Source organism: Ammospiza caudacuta, chromosome 6 (genome assembly GCF_027887145.1).
Source record: "Ammospiza caudacuta isolate bAmmCau1 chromosome 6, bAmmCau1.pri, whole genome shotgun sequence".
NCBI lineage: Eukaryota > Metazoa > Chordata > Aves > Passeriformes > Passerellidae > Ammospiza > Ammospiza caudacuta.
Genome location: NC_080598.1, coordinates 54,059,633 through 54,080,244, shown reverse-complemented (window position 1 = coordinate 54,080,244; position 20,612 = coordinate 54,059,633). Strand labels below are relative to the sequence as shown.

General features: G+C 44.4%; 1 protein-coding gene across 5 annotated transcripts in view; it reads right to left on the bottom strand.

The window, feature by feature from the left end:
- Positions 1 to 1,995: 1,995 nt before the first annotated feature.
- Positions 1,996 to 20,612, bottom strand: part of EVL (Enah/Vasp-like) — a 120,352-nt gene continuing 101,735 nt past the window's right edge. For 2 of the 5 annotated variants that reach the window (XM_058806632.1, XM_058806633.1), the window contains exons 5-14: positions 17,931 to 17,992; positions 13,636 to 13,865; positions 12,862 to 12,983; positions 9,838 to 9,898; positions 7,795 to 7,861; positions 6,463 to 6,529; positions 6,311 to 6,373; positions 4,090 to 4,156; positions 3,655 to 3,712; positions 1,996 to 2,599 (exon numbers count right to left, since the gene is read on the bottom strand). In XM_058806632.1, coding sequence (XP_058662615.1) covers positions 2,562 to 2,599; positions 3,655 to 3,712; positions 4,090 to 4,156; positions 6,311 to 6,373; positions 6,463 to 6,529; positions 7,795 to 7,861; positions 9,838 to 9,898; positions 12,862 to 12,983; positions 13,636 to 13,865; positions 17,931 to 17,992 — 835 coding nt within the window. In that variant the 3' untranslated portion in view covers positions 1,996 to 2,561. The remainder of the gene's footprint in view (positions 2,600 to 3,654; positions 3,713 to 4,089; positions 4,157 to 6,310; positions 6,374 to 6,462; positions 6,530 to 7,794; positions 7,862 to 9,837; positions 9,899 to 12,861; positions 12,984 to 13,635; positions 13,866 to 17,930; positions 17,993 to 20,612) is intronic. The other 3 variants (XM_058806635.1, XM_058806634.1, XM_058806636.1) reach the window with 3 other exon arrangements.

Below are 20,612 nucleotides of genomic sequence, written 5' to 3'. Positions count from 1 at the left end.
GAGGCCTGCAAAGGTAATTGAAGAAAGTAAGAAAATCCCATTTACAGCAGCTGGCTGATGTTAACACAGGGGCATGCCATATCCAGGCTGTACAACATGGTTATTCCTGACCTTAGGCAGAATGCCACATTCCAAGGAAAAACATGAACCATGCCAAGCACCAACCTTCAGAACCTTAATCAGGATCATGGGACAGTTTCACAAAACAGATGTGATCTTGAAAAGCAGCAGTTTTGAAGAGTGCTTGCCATTATCAGGTATGCCATTAAATGGGTTTATAATTAGGAAATGCATGAGCTACTGTAAGAGATTTATGCAACAGATGATGCATACTGATGCTTGTCTGGGTTGCTCATATTGGGATGGCTCCTTCTTGTGGTCCTGGGGTGTTGCAATGTGGTGCACATCAGTGTCTGCTTGCTTTAGTTCCCATGTGGAAATCTTTATCTTGCTATTTAACCTCTCTCTTGCCTTCAGCTGGCATTAAACAACTAACAAACATCAGTCTCAGTCTGGAGCTCACTGTTGCATTAAACTCACATTTCTCCCATTTCTCCCATACTTAACCTACAGTATAACCAGACTCTGAAAAAGATTCATTTGTAAAAGGCATTTGGATTGCTTTGAAGAATGCTGAAGAACACCCCAAAACAAAACAGGTAACATTTTACAGCTGACTGCCAAACAGGATCCTTGCTGCCTCCTCTGCTGGGTCTCCTGCCTGCTCCACCAGCAATGGGACAATCACAGGCTCTCCTGGGCTGCTGCATCAGGCTCTGCTCCCAAAACCAATCCTCAGGGCCTGGCTTTTAAAATAAAATCTCTATGGAAGCCTGAAGAAATGAAGGGAACTTGGAAAATACTTGTCAGATTTCAATAGTGGAACTCCAATCCCTTGGCTTTTGCACAGGGTTACCAGAATATGGTATCAAGAAGACTGCCATGCAAAGCTTGCACCAGACTAAGTCAAGCAGAGATCCCCAGGATTGCTCTCAATGCTTTTATATTTTTCAGATTCTGTACTGCTTTAGTGTGTAGTTCTGAGCTTCATATTAAGGGATAGTAAGCTCTCTTTACAGAATAGGGAGACAAAACAATTCCTTCTCTAGCTGGGGACCAAGGACAACCAATCCAAATTTCAGGCCCAAGAGCATAAACAACATGGACTGAAGAGAGAAAAACAGAAAGGATGGGGCTTCATAACCTAAAGCTCTAACTGGACAATTAACTCCACTATGCAAATGGACCAGAACTTATAAAAGTGAGAGACCTCATGACCGGTCATCCATTTTTGGGACCATTTTAGGTTCATCTTGGGTGTAGCCCTGGCTGGGCTCTTGTGCTGCCCAAGGGTGTATCCATTGAGGCCTTTTAATAAATATCTACTTTATTCTTTAACTCTGTTTAGCCTCTGTTCTAGGTCAGCCTGGACAAGGCATCACTCTGGTGGGAAGAATGGCTGTAAAGGAAACAATTTTGTGCCTTGGATGATATGACTGGCTATGCACTGTTAAGTGTTCAGTGTCCTGTACCAGTAAAGCACAAGACCTGCACACCATTAACAAATGACTCCCCTTAAGTCCCTAGTCAGTAGTGCTGTGCCTGGGATTTCAGTTTGCATCCACCCAATACCTTTGCTAGCCTTGCTCTGCATGAACAAACACTTCACTTTTATTACTGCTAATCTGCAGGAGCACAGATGATGGGACCTGTGTATTTTTCAGTGGCAGCAGGAGATGTGGTGGCCTGAGAAGAGCCTCAAGCCACTGTCCTTCACTTGCTTTGGCAAAACATTGCTGAGGTGGGGGCAGCCTGCCTGCAGGACATGGTGCTCACCCCACAGGTGAGGGCCACGTCTGCCTGTAGGAGAAGGCATCAGCCACAGGAGACAGAGCTGCCACCCCACAGTGAGTCTCAATATCCTTCCTTTTACCACCAAGTGACACAGAAGTGCAGGAACTGAAGGGACAAATGAAACAAAGAAAGGCAGGGCCGTGTGGACAATTAACAGTTTATTACCAATATGAACACAGATACTGTGATGCACTGACGTACCATTTTTTAATATTGTGATAACTCTGAGACAAAGAACTTGTTGGCTGACAACTAACATGTCTCTTTCTTCTGGTGATGCCTCAATACATTTCTGTTGGCAAAGGATCTTCATTTACATTGCAGACTACTAGTAAAATTACTTTGAAGTCATCTATCAAAAGCAAATGGTTCACGTGTGTTCTTATCTACTACTAAAAAGAAAGGTAATACATTTAAATAAGCAAATACAAAATACAAAAAAGGCTGACAAATCCAATGTGCAGTGTCAGATGAAATCTAAAAAATCCAGAAATTTAAAATTTAATAATCTTTAGATTAAGACTTGTAAAATGAAGCGAATCCAAGGCAGCAGCAAGCTTCAAAGTGTGCTGAGTCTGCTAATAAAAAGGGTGTAAGAACAAAGACAGTGCCGGTGTCCTCTCCCACCATCTTGCATGACCTTGGTACACTTAGAAATGATCCAATCTTCCTAGCATTCTTAGTACCGTCCAAATGCTTTGCAATCATTATGTTGTACTGATTCTACTCAACTCCTGCCGTATGGCTGGAAAACCAAAGCAGAGAGTTAGTGCACAGTGGTACAGCCAGCGGGATGGACATCGCTCAGTGCAGAGGCTGCAAAAGTACGCGCCGCTCAAAGGATGAGTGGAGGGTAAAAGGATGAGTAAGGGTAAGCAGTCAGCTGCTGGCTTGCAAACTGCAGTACTACAGTGAGAAGGTGCGTCTGTGGTGTATGTGGATGCCTTGTTTTGCACTGGAATGAACTAGGGAGGCTCTGAGGGCCAAGCTGCTGGGACAGTAGCGTATGGACAAGGGGCTCTCCAACTGCAAACTGCCTCGGAGCTTTGTGAGCACACACATCTAGGGCAAGGGCACAGGGAATGGATTTTAGCTGTTTCACAGTCTCCTCTTTCTCCCCTTCCCTGTGAAGCTACGGTGGGGAGTGCAGGGTGTGGACATGCATCTTCCTATGCCCTAATGTGGCCTTCAAATGGGAATTTTGCTGTGCATTTTAATAATGGCCCTGAAAAATACCTTCAGTTGTAAACTGCAGAGCAATTTATAAAAAAGTACTGATACATTTGGTACAGCTGCTGTACTTTCAATGTATTATAATAATATGTGGCTATTTGGAAAGCTGTAATTGAGTGAAGGTCCGAAAGAACTCTTCAAGCAAAGGAAACTACAGAAGATTTTTGGGAAGGATTTTCAGTTAGCTTCTTTTGTCCCCTCCTCATCCTGGACCTGTGTGGCCGGCAAGTTACAAGTGAATTTCACGCTTGCTGATTGTGATAAATTGATGTGCCATGGGCTACAGGCAGGCCCTTTCTCACCCTCCCAACCTGTGAGAAACACCAGCCAGCAAATTTCTCATAGGCTGGTGGCAAAAATGCTCATCAACAGCATAATAAAGGATGTAAGTGCAGTGCTATGGTCAGAGCTCAGATAAGGTGGATGCTTGTTCTTCAAATGTGTGTATAAATCAGAGCTGTTCAGAGAAGTCTGAAAACACCAGGGAACTCTCTGCAGTTCCTATCATCTTATCTATGGAAAATTAGTCATAAAGATGAGAAAAATAATAATTTTTCTCTTTCTTACCATCAATTATCTCCTCTTTCACTTTGTGTAACTCTCTTACAACTTCCTCCAATATTTCCTGATGAGACAAAACACAAGTCAGCTGCTCAGAATTTCCTTCTAACTGGTGGAAGAAAATGCAAGTTTAACATGGTTGTGCTTGTCCCCCACCTCCATTGCTGCTCAGAGCCTAGCACTGCTAACAGCTACGTCTGCACTCCCAGGCACGGATGCAGAGGATGCTGGCATATTTACTTGCACATTTCTGTGCAGGCATAAGGATGGAATAGCAGTGAGATTGTGTTCTCTTGCTGCTCACCAGCTAGCCCTTCCCTAGGCACCTGGTTGTAGAGGAAATCAGAAGACTGAACAGCCGTTTTGCTCGTACAGCGCATGCATGGGGGAAAATGGGTAGCTTGCCAAACCTCTAAAAGTGCCAATGACATCTTCACTCACCTGTTTCATCCGATCAAAATCTAAGGCATCCATAGCCACATCATTGCTGCTGCTCACTGGCTTCATCCTTGAGAAATGGAAGAAAAGCATAAAAAAGCTAGTCAGTTTCTTGCAGTGTGTGCTAAGCTGCACCCACCTGATGGTGTGGATGAAATCCACCCCAGAGCAGGAGCACCTGTGTACAAGTACTGCTCAGGAATATTTGGCAGCCAGAGAGCAGCACTGCTCCTGTATGCACAACCTGACCCTCAAAGATGCTGTGAATTTGGTTTTTTTTTTTTTTTTGTGTTGGGAATCTCAGTGATTTCAGATTAGAAAATGCTGAGGGGATAAAGCCCATTGAACACTGTGTTTTATTACAGCATTTGCAATTTGCAAGCTACATGTCTGGTTTTCCCTCACAGTCCCTTTTCTGTACAGCAGCTCTGTCCTGGCAACCTAGGCTTTCACTGGGTGCTAAAGTAATAGTAGGTTACAGCTTAGAAAAATATTATTGGGAAAATAATAACCCACTAATCCTTTCCTTGGAAGACTTCAGTGAGTCAAGTGTGGCTTGTTGATAGTGTCATGTATCACAGCCATTTTTTATTGACTCAGAAACAAAACCAGTCTGGCCTTAATGGCTAGTGCACCTGAGTGTTATCAGTCTTTCTGCATGGTATTAGTCAGTGGGCTGAGCCATGATGACATCTGATAAAATAAATTAAGGAACTAGAAGCCATTTGCCTTTCTGTTTTAATCAGTAACTCTAAAACATTTAAAAAACTAACTATGCTCTACAAAGGCTTCAAATAACTTTGCCATCATCTTTAAGCCCAGACTGGGGGCTGGTGGAGGTGCTGCTGCTCCTGAGGGCTGTTTGGTCTTGTAACCCTTCCTTGGGAAATCTTAACATGTGTCCTACCATCTCACAGCTAAGGGAGTTATGAAAGATCCAAATGCCATCAAACTGATGAGGAATGGAAACAGGTCACCATGGAGAGCTTTAGAAACCTGCCCTGCTTCCCCCACAGAAGTCTTTCAAGCAAGCACTACTACTACTGAGCACTACTCCAGGTGCTAAATTAGGAAACCATTTTTCCCCACTGAACTCCTCCTCCTGGGATGCAATGCCATTACAAAAGATAGCTACTGAAATGTGATGACTGTTTTAAATAGCCCAAGTTTCATTCCCATTTCCAAGGAGGAAGAATGGTCTTTTTCCATCTATTTGAAGCTCATGTATTTCCTAGAACCAACATGTTTCACTGGTTTTAGGAGAGCTGGCAAATCTATATTTTGCTATAGTAACACTGATGCATCCCTCTGAATGTTTGGGCAGAACATGTTACAGCATTTTAAACAAAGCAGCAAGTATGTGCAGATAGTTGCCATTGGCAACTTGCCTCTCTCCAGACTATCAGCACTGTCGTATGCCTAACAATGTAAAATAAGTGACATCTCTTTGCAGTAAATACTGAACATTTGTAAGCCTGTGTTCTACCTCCTTACTCAGCTTATCCATCCATCTCAGTGTCCAGTAACACTGGGTGCTCCTGGACCAGCAAGGGAAGCAAGCCTCTCTAGCTGTCCAACATCAAACCTAATCTCTGTGATTAAAAACATGGGTGCTGATCCTGAAGCTTGGCCATTCAAACTATTAGGTTTCTTGGCTTTTAACACCTGCTGGTTTCTGTACCCCATGTGTCTGAAAGATCTGTCTGTGGTGGGGCCTTTTTACATCTTGATTTTATTACCAAGTTTCACTCTCCTTTCTTATGCACCCACTGCGGTTGCATGGGTAGAAGAATAACTTCCCTTATCCCAGCTGCAAGCTCTTCAGATCATTTCTGCTTTTGCTTTTTAATTTCTGCAGAGGTTGAGCAATGAAAGCTTCACCTATTGGCAGGGTCACCATGAACCTGCTGTAGAGAGATGGTCCAAAATGTGATTTCCACATGGCACAGCACTGCCAGACCCGTGTCCCTGACTGACACAGACACATGGATGGTTTAAGTGCTGGTTCCAGCATGATTAACATCTATAATGCCCAAGGGAGCAGGGGGCTGCTTCCATGGAACAAAGCTCTGCCATGACACCTTCACACTTGGTGCAGAGACAGACAAAGCAGATTGCAAGAGAATGAGCAAAAGACGCGGCAGAAGACGAACACTAGTGCTGAATGATGGGATGAGCCAAAGGACAAGCCAAGACAGTAAGAGGCCAGGCAGTTAGCCAGTACCTAGAAGACACGTGGGATTGTGTGGGGCTCTTAGCTTCACAGCTCTTCACCACTGATGGATTTCTACAGCAATGGAATGAAACAGACATGAGTCGTGCGCGTGCCATGGGGACAGCGTGAGCATCCCGGCTGGGACACCCCATGCAGCTCACCTAGAAAGTAATGAAGATACAGGCTTCTCAACAGAATTGCTCCTTTCCCATGGCTTCTTCCCAGAGTCTGAAAAGCAAACATGAAAAGGTAGTTTATTATTTTTGCTCTAAAAATAAAAATATCCTGAAGTGGATTGTCTTTTACAGTTGCTTTCTTTCAGTGAGGATGAGGGACTTAGGAGAAGAACCAGGAAAATGAGACTGCTGAATGAGTGCATTTGCCTACATTATTGGGAAAGCATTAGCAAAAATCTGCTTAGTGATCCCTTTAATTAGGGACCACATAGTTAAACAATACTAAAAGGAAATGGAACTGGAACAGCAGGAGGAAAAGCATAAATAATTTCTATTAGGAAATACTGGCTAATTGCTGCAAGGCTTACTTTATTCAGTACAATATTTATTTATATATTACATTAAGAAGTCTTAAGTTTTCTGTCTGCATAGTTGGCAGAAAATGTGGGTGTATGTAAAAAAATGGCAGTTAGAGCCCACTATGCAAATCTCCACAGAGAATTTATTTAATGTTGTGTGCACTTCTAACACACAGAACATTCCCAAAAAGCTGTACTACATAACACTTGTTGCTGAAAGCACTTCATATCATCCCAGTCTCCTAAAATAAACTGTTGAAGAGATTTGACAATTTTATATACAAGAATTTGCTCCCCTGTGAGGTCCTGAAAAGATTACAGGCACTCCCCGGAAATCTCTAGATCTCATTTACATACACCTTTCTCCTGGCTTCCTCCCCTTCCCTTGCAAAGCACACAGGTCATGGCTTTGTTCCAAAAGGAAGCTGGAATGGTTAAATAGTCATTCCCCTGGGAGAGACTCTCAGTATGCATGAAAGCCAAGACTGATGCAGAGATGAATGTGAGTGCTTGCAGCTCATCTACTCAGATTATTTTAATTAATTTTAGGAAAAACAATTTAATCTGGGAACTCTCAGGATCAGCCTTATTGCAACAAACTAAATAGCAGTTTGACATCCGAACCCCAACTGTACAGATCAGGACATCTACACTTCAAAAAGTAAAATAATCCAGCTTTTTTCTCCTAAAAGATTTAGGTGTGTAATGTTGAAGATACAGATCCGCAGCTACATGTCTAACTAAACTGTCTTGCAATTTTCTTGACTGTGAAACATATAAAAGTCATAATTTCTTGCTGAATATAGTTTTTAAAACCACAGGTGTTTGGTAATTTTTCTGTGAGTTACTGTTAGTTTCTGCACTCAGAAGTAGGACAATGAATCCAGAGGCTAGAGGTGGTAGAAAAGACTAGATTAAGAAGACAACTACAATGCCAATAGTTCAACTTAATTAATACCTGATGAATTTTGCTGCTGCTGGGCAGAGCCTCGTGTACTGGTTGAAGGAGAGGTGCTAGCATCATCCTACAAAGAGAAAAACAGGACATTACTGAGTTTTAGGGATGAAGTGCAGAGTCCTCTTCTACTCTGGAGGCAGCTGCAGCACATGTGGTACAAAAGCAAGTTTCCTCCCTGTCCAACAGGCACTGTTGCCAAGGTATGGGCTCAAGGCCATTTAAACTTTAACTTTCTCACACTGGATGGAAAAATACATCCTTTTTTATTTTAGTTAATGTGGACACCTTTTCGTGATTACACTCAACCACTCTTATCTCTATATACCAAATCAGGTGAAACCACTCTAAAGTGCTGTTGCCTAAATACAAACCATCCACTTCCCAAATTTAGAAACTCTCTGAGATGTGGAAACTGAGCCACCTAAAGGAACTGTTGCTGCATCCCAGTCTGTCACCCCAAGACAGCCAGCAGTACCAGAGAGAGGAAGTCAGGTACTAACAGAATGTAACTTAATCAATCAGTACTCCTCTTAAGTAGAAGACTAAACACTTCATCAGAGATTTGGACTCTTTTATCTTGGATTTATGTGTGACAGATCATAAACCATTCATCCATATATTTGGCACGTCAATATTATCTAGCAACCCTCAAAACATACTCAGGTAAAGCATCAGCTCTGCATTGTAAAATGGAATTGCACCCAGTTTGAAAGAACATGAAATATACTCAAGATATGAATTAAACAGATGCTCTCTAAAACACTTTTGTAAACAGATTGGTGCTATTAAAAAGTTTGATTTGTGATATAAACTAATGTAGACTTTCAGCAAGAGAGAATAAGGGACAGAAAGCAGGGGCTGGCAGGTTAGAAGCTAAATGGTGCCTGTCATCTCCAAGTGTATGGTTCAAAACCAGTTATGGGGCAAGATTAAGAGCAATGGCTGCACACAGGGTTCAACGGGCAAATTCCGTGCTTGAAGCATGCCTTGGACAACATGCAGAAAATAGCTGCTTTTCTCCCTGAACAGTGAAAAGTGCTTATCCCTGCTCTTCCTACAAACCTTTTGGCTTGGGGCAAGACCTAGATTGTTTTAATGGACTTCCTACTGAATAGCTTTGGAGAGAACATCTTTCCACAGGAGATATGAGGCACACTGAATGCTCTATGACCTTGCAGCTGTGGCAGAAAGCCTTCACAAGGCTACTGGCTAGCAACAGCAATGCTGAGAGAGCAGCAGCCTGGAAAAGCACCACACTGGAAAGGACACAGTGCAAGTCCTTCCCTCTCCTAAAACAGAAAAGATCTTCCACACTTTACCAGTTCAACAGGTAGAAAAGTGTTTTCATCTGCATGTTGGACTCAGAGTTGTTGCATCAAGTTCAGTCTACAGACTGAGTCAAATAAAACCACTTGTATAATTGCTTTTGTGGAAGAGAAATGTTCCACTTTGTGGAAATCAAAGTTCCCCAAAGCTGTCCAAGTTCTATCTCAGTTTAGTGTACCTATCATGGTCACATATTTTGACCATGATCTAATGGTTAATACATAATTTTCCCTTCTTCCACCAGGCACGTTCTCTGTGCACTCTGGGGTCTGAAGGGAGCTGATTCTTGCTTTGCATGGAGTCTGGAAACCTAAATTTAGATGCAGGGCTGATGGTCTACTTCAGCTTAGCTCAAGCCTCAAATATAAAATAAGAAACATGAACTTTATCTCAAGTTAACTTGCCAGAAGGTTCAGTGCACCTTCTTACAGAGCAATAACCTCTCGCTCCCTACAACACTGGGATTAGACCATGAAATAGAGCTCATTAACCTGGTTTAGACAGTGAATGAAATATTAATAAAACAGCTGCTCTTGTTTGTAGGGTGCTGTTCCCAGGAAAGGTGGGAGCAGTTACATTTGGCTTTGGATAGAATGTGCACATCTATCCCTGGATCAGCACTGCAGTTATTGCCTGCCAGACAGTGAATGAGCACAGGGCTTTGGCTTACAAGGAATCTGCAAGAGCACAGCAGGGAGGGAGGAGTGTTTCACTTACATTTTGGCTTTCCTCTTCCTTCTTGTCAGCTGGCTTGTCTGACTGTGACGCTGCTTTCCTCCTTTACAAAGAAAAGGAGATAGGACACAGTCAACCCTCTAGAAACAACCCTCACAGGAAGACAAGATTCAGGCTTGGGTGGGAGTTACTATTTCTTTAGCTCATCTCAGGGAACATAACAATGGCTGGATGTGTTTGGTTGTGTAGGGCTGGGGTGGAGGTGAAGAATTCAGATCCCAGTGATACAGCTCAGGGAGAGGGGCAAAATTATGAGGTGGTGTTTAAGAGAGGAATGCAGGGCGTGGAGCATAAAGAAATGTGATGAAACAGAGGGAGGAAGCAAAGCTGAGTATGAAACTGGGTGAGAAAAGGATGGCATCTCTCAAGGATTCAGGAAATCCTGGGTCCTATGCAGGAGGAACAACTCAGCCCTTTTCAGGGGCTTCTGAGGACCAGCCCTGCCACAGCAGGAGGCTCAGGTGGGAATTGCAGTGACAACACTGCTGGCAGCCAGCTCCAGTGTCACTTTGTCACCTGTCCTACATCCCACATCCCTGATCCTGCAAAGAGAAAGGGCTCGAGCAGTGCTCCCACATGATGGGAAAACTGTCCAAAAAGTCCTTCAAGCCAGGTTCACTCTCACTGGGAGAGATTGGGCACCATTTCTGCTCAGCCAAGACCCCTTCTTCCCTCCAGGTGGGAAAGCTCCGGCTGAATGAGGAAACCAGCCCATCCACCTGGTTTCCAAGTGCCTTTGGTGAACAACAGGAGATCATTTTTGTCTAAAAATCACTTCAAAGGCAGCAGAGCTCCTGAGCCTTGTAGTCCCGGGAGTGTTGGTGCTGACTGCAGAAGCTGAGTGAGGACCTGAGAACCACACTCATTTCTGCTTCCCAAGGAGGGCCAAAACTCTCTGAGGAGTAAGTGGCAAAGAGCTGCAATTCATCCACTGGGGAAACTGGACATGACAGTAAACAAAGATGTTGGTTGTTTATTTTAGAAAAATACATGATAAAACTTCTTAGGTATTAGACAAACTGGATGATGAAAAGAAAACCAAATTCCTGATTTTTAAGCCCTATTTAAGCCCTTAAATAAACATTACTCCAGTGGGCCAGGTGCTGAGGCCCTAGAAATCCAATTTCCCATTTTAGACCATTAGGGGAACTGCAGCTCAAGTCTCCACATGGACTTTGGTTGTGCTGAACTTTACCTTTATCCACCTGTGAACACTTCCCTTAGCAAATGTTTTTTAAACACCAATCTGACAGGTTTTTCATTTAGTCTTGGTTCTGAAGTGAACAAAATTCAACTCAGGAAAAAAAATATCTCAGGAAGCACTACGAAAGGCCTCACTGGATACACAACTTGGAGGATTTGATTAAAATTTGACAAAAAACTGAACAAACTGAGCAGTATGTATCTGTAGGACATAGTGCTCTGTGGGAATTATTTTCATACATTTAATTGCATTAATAATTTCACTAAATCAGTAATATTTTTTTTTGTCTTTCTCTAATATTTACTTGATTTTTCAAACAAAAAGAAGTTGTAATTATTATAAATTTAAGTGAGGGAAATATTTGCCAGGGTGAGAGACCAGTGTTAGATTTATGTCTGGCAACAAACTTAACTGGGCTGGGAGTGACAGTGGTCCGTGGGTTCATTATTCTGTTTGCACTTTAGTCTTGAAGCAAAGGGCTGCTCTCACAGGGCCCACTGAATCTAGAGAGTGGTACTTTATAGCATCTCAGCTCCCAGAAATGTTTTCCTCCATTACTTACTGAGCATTAGACATATTCCCTGTTTCTGAGCATGGGGTTTACTGCTCAGAGAAGGGCCCCTGAGATCCCATGCTCATAACTCTGATTTCTGTACTGAAAATGCTCAATTTAAAACCAAACTAATAATTTTTTTACCTTCTGGTAATAGTAGGCAATCTGAAACACAGTGCCAGGTTCTTCCTTTCCCTATGTCATCACACATAAAAAGGAATTTGCAGCCAAAGGAAATCCTCTCAGTATCATCTGAACAGCATGTGCCCAGACTGCACCCTTGAATGGCACTTGTGTATTTCCGGGTACCTCCATGGCTTTGTGAAGCAAAATTTAGGGGATAACTCTGTTGCTATCAGGTCCCTGGGAAAGGATTTGGAGCTCAGTTATTTTCAGAGTAGAGGTAGCACAATGCTTATGGCAGTGCAAGTGCTTTTGTCAAGATACCAGGGAAATTCCACTCTAAATACCTGAAGACACAAGATCCTACTGCCAAAAGCCGTACTGGAGTACATTTTAGACCAGGACCACACAAAGTGCTGAATTTCTATGTCCAAACACATGAGATGCCCATCCAGCTTGCTTGCTTGAACAGAGCTAGTTACCCCAGCATCACCAAACCTTACTTTGCCTGTAGACAACTTCCAGTTAGGGAAGGTCATTCTTGATTATAGAGCAGGCCAAGAACCCCTAAAATTTATTAAGAGCTGTCAAACTATTTTAGTTCTGAAAAGAAAGAAAATTATCCATTTGCTATTTTATACTGCAGGGAACTTTTTAGTGCTATGTATTTATTTAGTACTTTTCAAAGGATTTAACAAGGATTTTCAAAGAATCCACCGCCTATGTTCAGAATTGCTTCTGAAATGAACTGGACATGGAGGAAAGTTGAAATCAGACCTTTTGAGCTGAGAACTGTCTTTATACTAAGACAACATTATTTAAAAGCTCCATCTCTGTGCACCCTATAGCTTCACCTACCCTTCATTATTTTATTTATCCTTTTCCTTCACTATTTGCAAGTTTAAAAAACTTAGATCTAAAAATATAGCATCTAACACTTGGGAAAGGCAGCCTATTTTCCAATGCAACACCTTTCGCATTAGAAGTTGGGCAATACTGGTGACCAACATCTGCAGGACCTGTCAAATCGCAAGGAAACACCCACTGCTAACCACAAAAATGACAGTGCCTTGTTCCACAATTTGCTGCAGATCTCATGGGGCTTACTAGAGGTGTAAGTACAAACCTTTTTGCCAGTAATTTATTCATTTCTTCCATTAGTCCTCCTCCGCCTCCTCCGCTACTTGTTCGATTGGCATCGCTCTTAGAGACCCCACTGGGGCTGGACCCTCCTGAACCATCTTCTGGCTTAAGAGAGAAATCAAGATTGGAATTAATGAAAGGCTTGCTTTACAACCACACCCTTAATGATTAGTTTTCCCAAGTGTTAGGAACAGCAATCACAATCACGGCCTGAAACCAGAGATAGGATGTGCTCTGCCTTGGGAGGAAGACCCACAGGAATATTACTGAAACCAAGACAGATCTGGATGATGCAAATATATAGGGAAATTATTAAAAAACCCACAGTGCTGCTTGCTCATAATTATTTTTATGCATGGTTAAGCAACCCTTACCTAAGTAGATAGCTACTGACCAGACCTCAACAGGCTACACTGTTTTTTTCTGTAAGTATAGTGTAGTTTTAACCACTTAAAACAAGTGAAAACACTAATGCATAGTACAATGGTGGACTATGTGGAAGTAGTGAAACCCTGGCAATGTGAGAAGTCACAGCCATTTGCTAACTCCTATGTTCTGAACAGAGCAAACTCTACCCAACATTTCCTGCTCAGCTTCATTTGCACTGCAAAATCCCATTCAGAGGTTCACCCTATGGTCGGCTGAAGTATGCTCCACCATGTCTCACTGTGTGTTTGCAGACCATGACACCAAGCTGTGCCAGGCTGTCCTGCAGCAGAGCAGAGCCCATTGTGGGGTCCCAGTGGCACCTCCTTACCCGCTGGACTCTCCTCAGTTTGGCACCAGCCAGAGCTGCTGCGAGCCCTGACACTGACCCATCTTCAGCGCCGGCGCCCTGGCCCACGCCCGCCGGCAGTGGCGGCGGAGGCGGCGGCGCAGCTCCCATGGGCGGCGGAGGGACCGGGGGGGGCGGCGGAGGTGGGGGCCCCCCAGATGAAGCAGGGATCACAGCAGCACCACTGGGGTGGCCAGGAGGAAGTGCTGGGCCTGAAATGCAGAGAACAGGAATTAGGTGTGAAGCACGATCCCCTCCAGCCCATAGACAAGGTCACGTCCCACTCCCAATGCCATGGCCTGACTCCAGGACAAGGGGCTGATGCAAGGGAGCACCAAGCATGTGAAGAGGTGCTTGTATCAATGGTCAGCCAGCTACAGTCGTGTGCTCCTGAGAGACCCTGTCACTGGCAGTCTTTTCCCTCCTCTCCTCCCTGGCTGGGCTAATGTTTCATTCTGTGTCAGAATCAGAACACAGACACTGCTTCCCAGTTCATTAGTGGCACATCCTTCTCCTTCTCCCACAGCTTTCTATATGGAGATAATAAACTCCGTGGACTTTGGTTGGCATCAGCTTTTCAGGAGAATTGTGGGCTAGTGACACATCCTCCCTTCTGTCATGCAGAAGGCGTGCGGCCTCAGCCAGTTGCAGACTCCAGCTCCAAGTACCCTGAGGTTCTGCAAAGCTCCTCTCAGCAGCAGCCCGTTGGATGGGCTGGTGGTGGTAACTCCATTGCAGTGTTTCACCCGTCTGTAACAGGTCAGCTGAAAAAATAACACCTCCCCAAGGGTATTTCACCATGCACACTGTCAGAACAGGCTGCTCTAGGTATGTATTCACAGCTTCAGCTGTTCAGTGTTACTTTGAAAGACAGGTAGGTTTTGTCTGAGAAATATTTGGAAACCATATTTAACATTAACAGCTTGTTTTTCTTCTTATCTAGTTTTTCTTATAATATTGCCTGATTTCTGTGGTTACTTCTGCCATTATTTCACACTCCCAATTCCATTCTTGAAATGAACCATAGCTGCTGTTAGAAATACTTTAAACATTTCAAGCCCTCTTTCGTTCATGAACATAATAGTTAGTAATTCATTGTGGGTATATTTAATTGTAATTGCAAAACTACACCCACCTAATTAGAGGGCAGCCTCAGGCAAAAATTGAACTGAGTCAAAATAATGGAGTGATGTGAGTTTAAAATAACTGTATTGAACTAAGTGGATTTCAAGGACTTGCATCAGCTGAAGGACTGAGCCTCCAGTGGTTACAGTAATACTTTTAGCAGAAAGTAAAAGGAAATGTCTTAGTTTTCCTCCTTTTCCAGGCACACCACTTTAGCATTATATGTGGTTATAAATCTAAATAGATCCAAGTCACAAAACATATGCTTTGAATTGCAAATTGCATTGCTTGCAAATTGTTCTCACTCCACAGGCTTCATTTTAGATAGGCATGAGAAATCAAGACCATATTCAAAGTGGCCAAACCCAAAGCCCAGCCCTTGATCTGCCTTCAATGAGAAAGGTTTGCTGGAATAGTTACAGTGACAAGCCCACAACTATACATGCAAGAACATAGTTTAACTATACATACCAAGAACAGAGTTTCCTGAATTAAATAAATTGCACAACCACAGGGAATTCTGGCTGTCTTAATCAAAATTCATGCTCTACGTTTCACTTGTAACAGAAATACCACTTAACAAAAAGAGTAAAAATCACAACTTCTACCAATATTCCTACACAGACAAGAAACCTACCACAGACCTGGCCTCCAGCTTCAGAAGAGCCCATCTGCTATGTTTGGCCCAGCTGAAAATAGGTTCTATATGAAGGTCTTTGAAACAATTTGATTCTGCTGAATGACAAAAATCTCAGTCTGGGATAATACCGTAGGAATATGCATTGCAACAACCCAGCTACAGGGTTCTGGTTCTGTAATTCTTACTTTTTGCCTGGTCCCTGGACTAGTCTGGAGTGATTTTGATATTTTTCCACCCCAGTTTCAGAAATCACATACAGCAGCAGGAGCAGCTTTGGGTCTCTCAGCCCTTGTTCTTCTGGTCAGGGGCAGTGCCAACCAGGCTTTTTGAACAGGTGACAGCTGAGGCTTTACACATGTCACAACTCATTCAAAGTCAGTACTTACTCAAGAGGGCAATGGCTGATGATGTCATGTAAGGAGGGGTCCTCCTGGGCAAAGCCACCTCAGACACAGCAGCGTGAGGGGGAGGCAATGGAAGACAGTGTGACACGGGCTGGCACCACGGCTGGGCAGGACAAGATGGCAAATGGGAGGATGGGGAGGGAGCCTGGCCGGAGGAGCTGGGGGGGCTGGCGATGGTGGGCAGCGGGGAGCAGGGTGCAGCTCCTAGGTGTGGGAACAAGCACCCATCCACACTTTTCACCTGGGCTCCAGGGGGGCCTAAAGCAATTTGTTCCTCAGGATGGCCGTTCAGGGGTGCATTTGCTGAGGTCTCCCACCCTGCTTTATCTGTGGGTGCCTTGACCCTGTCAGGTGGGACAGGAATCACGGGCAGGATGGTGGGACCACGAGGCTGCGGGACATCACTCCTCTGCAGAGATGGTGCATTTGTGGCAGAGGGAGAAGAAGACTGAGAAGAGCAGGAAAGAGAGGAGCCCCTGAGAGGCTGGTGAGAAGGAAAGGGGGGAGGATGGAGAGGCGGTGGAGACAGCGAGGTTCTCCTGATGCCTGGCATGACAGCCCTGCCATTTGGGCAGGGAGGAGGGGAGGAGCCCGGGGCTGCTGGCAGCTCGGAGGCCGAGTGCCTGTGCAGGAACTGCGGGGGCTCTCTGGCTCTCCCCTGGGCCAGGAACGGGGACTGAGCAGCAGCGGGCTCGGGGACAGCGGGTGCTGAAGAGACAGCGCTGGCCTGAGCTAGGGGCGGCAGCACAACACCAGGGGCAGGAGCAGTGCAGGGACCAGAGGCAGGAGGAGGAGACTGGGGATGAGAGGGGGGAGAGCATAGGCTTGGTTGGAGGGTGGAAACTAAAAGAACAGAAAAGACAAAAGAATAAGGTGGGTACGCAGGAAGGAACAAAACCAAGGCAAAGTGGAACGGAGGAAAAGGAACCGTGAAGTAAACGCAAACAGAAACTCAAACAAAGCCAAGAGGAGATGGTGCAGGCACCACCTTGGGGATTTCCAGCCCTCAGCAGAACTGGAGGGGTGTGCAGAGCAGAACCCTGGCAGCACGGGATGGGCTGCATGCTCTGGTGCCAGCGAGGCTCCTCCAAACCCCACGTGAATCTGAGTCAGGATCACGAGCATCACCTCTGCACCAGGGACAGGTGCAAGGGACAGGCTGAACACAGAGGTGGCCACCCTGCAGGCACAGAGGGAACAGCCAGCAGCCCCCATGTCCCATTCCTTGTGGATGCCAAGGCAGGATTTTGCCTAAGTTCCCTATACAGAACAGCACACTAACCTCTGCTGAAAAAAGAGTCCAACTCTTTCTGTCACCAAAGACGTGTGTGTGTGTGTCTGAGCTGGTTTCTAGTCAAAAGGTTTAACAGCTGAGGAGAAACATTTCCCTTATGTGGCCAGATTAACTGAAAAAACTTGCCCAAATCCAAAGCCCAAACACAAGATGGCCATCTTGGCTTGCTTGCTCTGCCTCCTTTCAAGGAGGAAAAGCCATACTTTGTAGCTATAAACTATTCCTGCCATCTCTTCTCTCAGTTTAGCGCAACTTAATATGCTATAGAAGATTTTTGTAAGCTCATTAAATATATATACTTTTTCCATTAAGTTCAAAGAAGACTTCATGATCACAAAATCCCCAGTGAAGAGCATCTAGAGCTGCATCTTCCTCTGTGCTGTAATTTGTTTTGTGCTGCAGAGCAATGTGGAGTGCCTGAGCACATCCAGCACATCAATCCCTTTGTGCTGACATCCTCTGGAAACACAGAGTCGCCGTGGTGCTGGCTGTGCTTCCTGCTCTCCTCAGGGTGTGGAAGAAGCATGGCCAGGCCCCCTTGGTACACCTAAAATGCCCCTCAGCTGTACAAGTTTTGCCAAGTGCAAAACCTGCCCAGCTCCACCTGCACGCCTCAGACCTGAGCCCCTGCCCAACAACACAACCATGCCCAAATGCATGTATGTCTCTAGCTGGAAATCTAATCTTTAACATGTAACTGTAACTATAACCCCTTTCAGCAGTCTAGCTTTTGTACAGCACCCCACAAACCCCACCAGCAGCAAGAGGAGACAGTCAGGGAGGGCAGACTGTGTCTGCTAGGTTTGATACGTGCCTGTGGTAGAGGTTCTTCTTTCCAGGGATTCCTGGCGCTGTTGCTGTTGCTCCATCACTTGTCTAAAACAGCAAGGAAAAAAGCCCTGATCATTAGGTATTCCTTATAATTTTGAGAAGAAGCTTTATAGCCTGAGAAGCACTGTGTGTCTGGGGAGAGAGCTGACCCCATGAGATGGAGCTGGGGCTGATTTCACTCGCCCTGGCCACAGCAGTGCCAGTTCACACACGGGGAAACACCCAGGACATGGCCCTGCACGCACTGGACACTGCAGGGGCTGGTTGATCCATTTAAAATAACTCCTCAGGGCTCTGCACAAGGAATGGACAGTGCCCAATGCACAGCAGAGCACAGCAAACATGCATTCTGTTAACCTGAAGTGTGTGAGCATTGCAAGGAAAGAGTAAGGGGCATCCCACACAAAATCACAGAATTACACATTGGATAAGGTGGGAAGGGAGGACTGGAGGCCATGTGGTCAAACCTCCCTGCTCAAGAAGGATCCCCTGGAGGACACAGTCCCCAGGATTCTGTCCAGACAGCTTTTGAATATCTCCAGAGAAGGAAATATTCAAAATTACACAGTCCAGAATCTTTGATGGATCAGGAGCCCAAAGCACTTGTAGAATACTAACATATCAGAATGTAAATATGGCAAAGCTTCATCTGTGTCCTGCTGCTGACTGCACAAAGCCCCTGTTGTCCAGGTGCACATCCAAGCCTGTTTTGGCACCGCCAGTCCAGCTGGCAGCCCCAGCACGGCTGTGCTGCCCCTGCAAACCCCATCCCAGCTCGGCGCTGCTGCTCCTCCAGCCCCGGTGTGTGCGGAGCCGCCCCGGCAGGGAGGGCTGGGACAGCTCTGCAGGGATGTGCAGTTCCAAGGGCCCATCAGCAGAGTCTGCTCTTGCTCGCTGCACTGCTCCTGCAGGGAGGGATGGCCCTGACCCCGCCACAAACCCACAAACCCACCCTCCCTGCGCTCCTCCAAACACCTGACAGCTGGAAACCAGCCTGCCTGCCAGGCTCCTCGGCAAGTGCAGGGACATGGACTACAGATCTCAACAATATTAAAGCACAACTCTGAATTCAGCCTGCCATAGCATTTGGTAATGAAGTTTATTACTATTTTCCTCCACAGTTTCTAGGTCGAATTGGCCCTAATTAATTTCATTTATCTTTAGACCAGTCTTCACTGTGCAGTTTTCTCTTTTCTCAACTTGCTTTACTTTGTACAGTAAAGCAAGCTCAGCTCTAAGCAGCATTTCTATTTTGACTCCTTTTGACTTCTATTTTAAGACACCTCCCTGTTACATCTTTACTTGTACTTTCCAGAGTCTGCAATGCTAAGCAATTCTGTCTTATTTATATACCAATAGAAGCTTTTAAAATAAAAAATAGTCCAATGTGGAAAATAAAGACTATTTTAATTTGCAAAACAAATTTTCTGTGTTTCATACCTAGTTCAATATATGGTAAAGGAAAATACATTATTTTGCTATGGGGGGATCAATCCTAAAGTGGTTTTATGTTCAGAACATGCAATCCATGCAATTTCTAGAATATTGCAGGTTTCTGAGAAAATGATCATACGTGCAAAGGTGAATGACTTTTGAGAAAGTCTTAGCTGGTTCATTCAACTGGTGCCATTTAAGCTATGACACTTTAAACCAAATAAATAGAAATCTTTACTTCAATACATACCCTAACTCTTTCTTGATTGTTATGGATGCAACAGCATCACCTGCACTGCTAAAATTTCAATTGTTAACACATGTACTAAGAATTTCCTGAGCATACTGTCCCCTACCTTAGCTTGGCATTTATTAGCAAAATTTGATGATGAAGAACAACTTGATACACACATTTTCCTGATTAAACCTGGAGGAAATCCTAGGTTTATCTAGAGAACCAACCTGGAATATTCCAGTCTGACAGAACAGGAAAGAAATATGGGTGAAACACCCCCAAATCATTAGAGCTGCTGCAGAACAGATTGAGGTGCAGGGTGCAGAAATCCAAAGCAGGGTTAGCCACTGCCATTGGAGTCACTGGGGTTCATACCAGCCCTTTCTGCCCTTGTTTACATGTGCCAAATGCACCCTCCCACGCATGCTAAAAGGAGAAGTTCTTAAAGTCTTAGGAAGTCAAATTTATTCCAGTTGAACTAAATAAAGCCTGGGATTGGCACAAGGTTACTTAAGGAGTATACAAGGAGAAAAGTACAAGAGAGGACAAATTACACTCTGACTTAAGAAGAATATTCTTTAAACATTTGTGCAAATATCTCTTAAAAAACCTTTTAAATAGACAAATTTTCAGGGTAGAAACCATAACTTAATTTCCTTCCTGCTTATTAAAAAAACCCTAGGCTTAAAATTGGGCTGCTCTGTGCTTAAAGAATGCATCAGCATAATTAAAGCTGAAAGTCCTCCAGTGCAGATGCTGTAATATCTAACTGCATCTACTGGCACATCTCATTCCACTCCAGTGGAGCAAAAGGAGCTTTCCTAGGGCCATGTGCCCTGTAGCAGTCAAATAATACCAACCCAAAGGGCTTTTACTTCTCCAAACAAAAAAGAATAAATAATTTTTTTTTTTATTCTAACATAGTTAAGCTGCTCACATTTTAAATGTACAGAATACACATCCAAACTGGAGGCCTGAATTACACATGCAGAATGA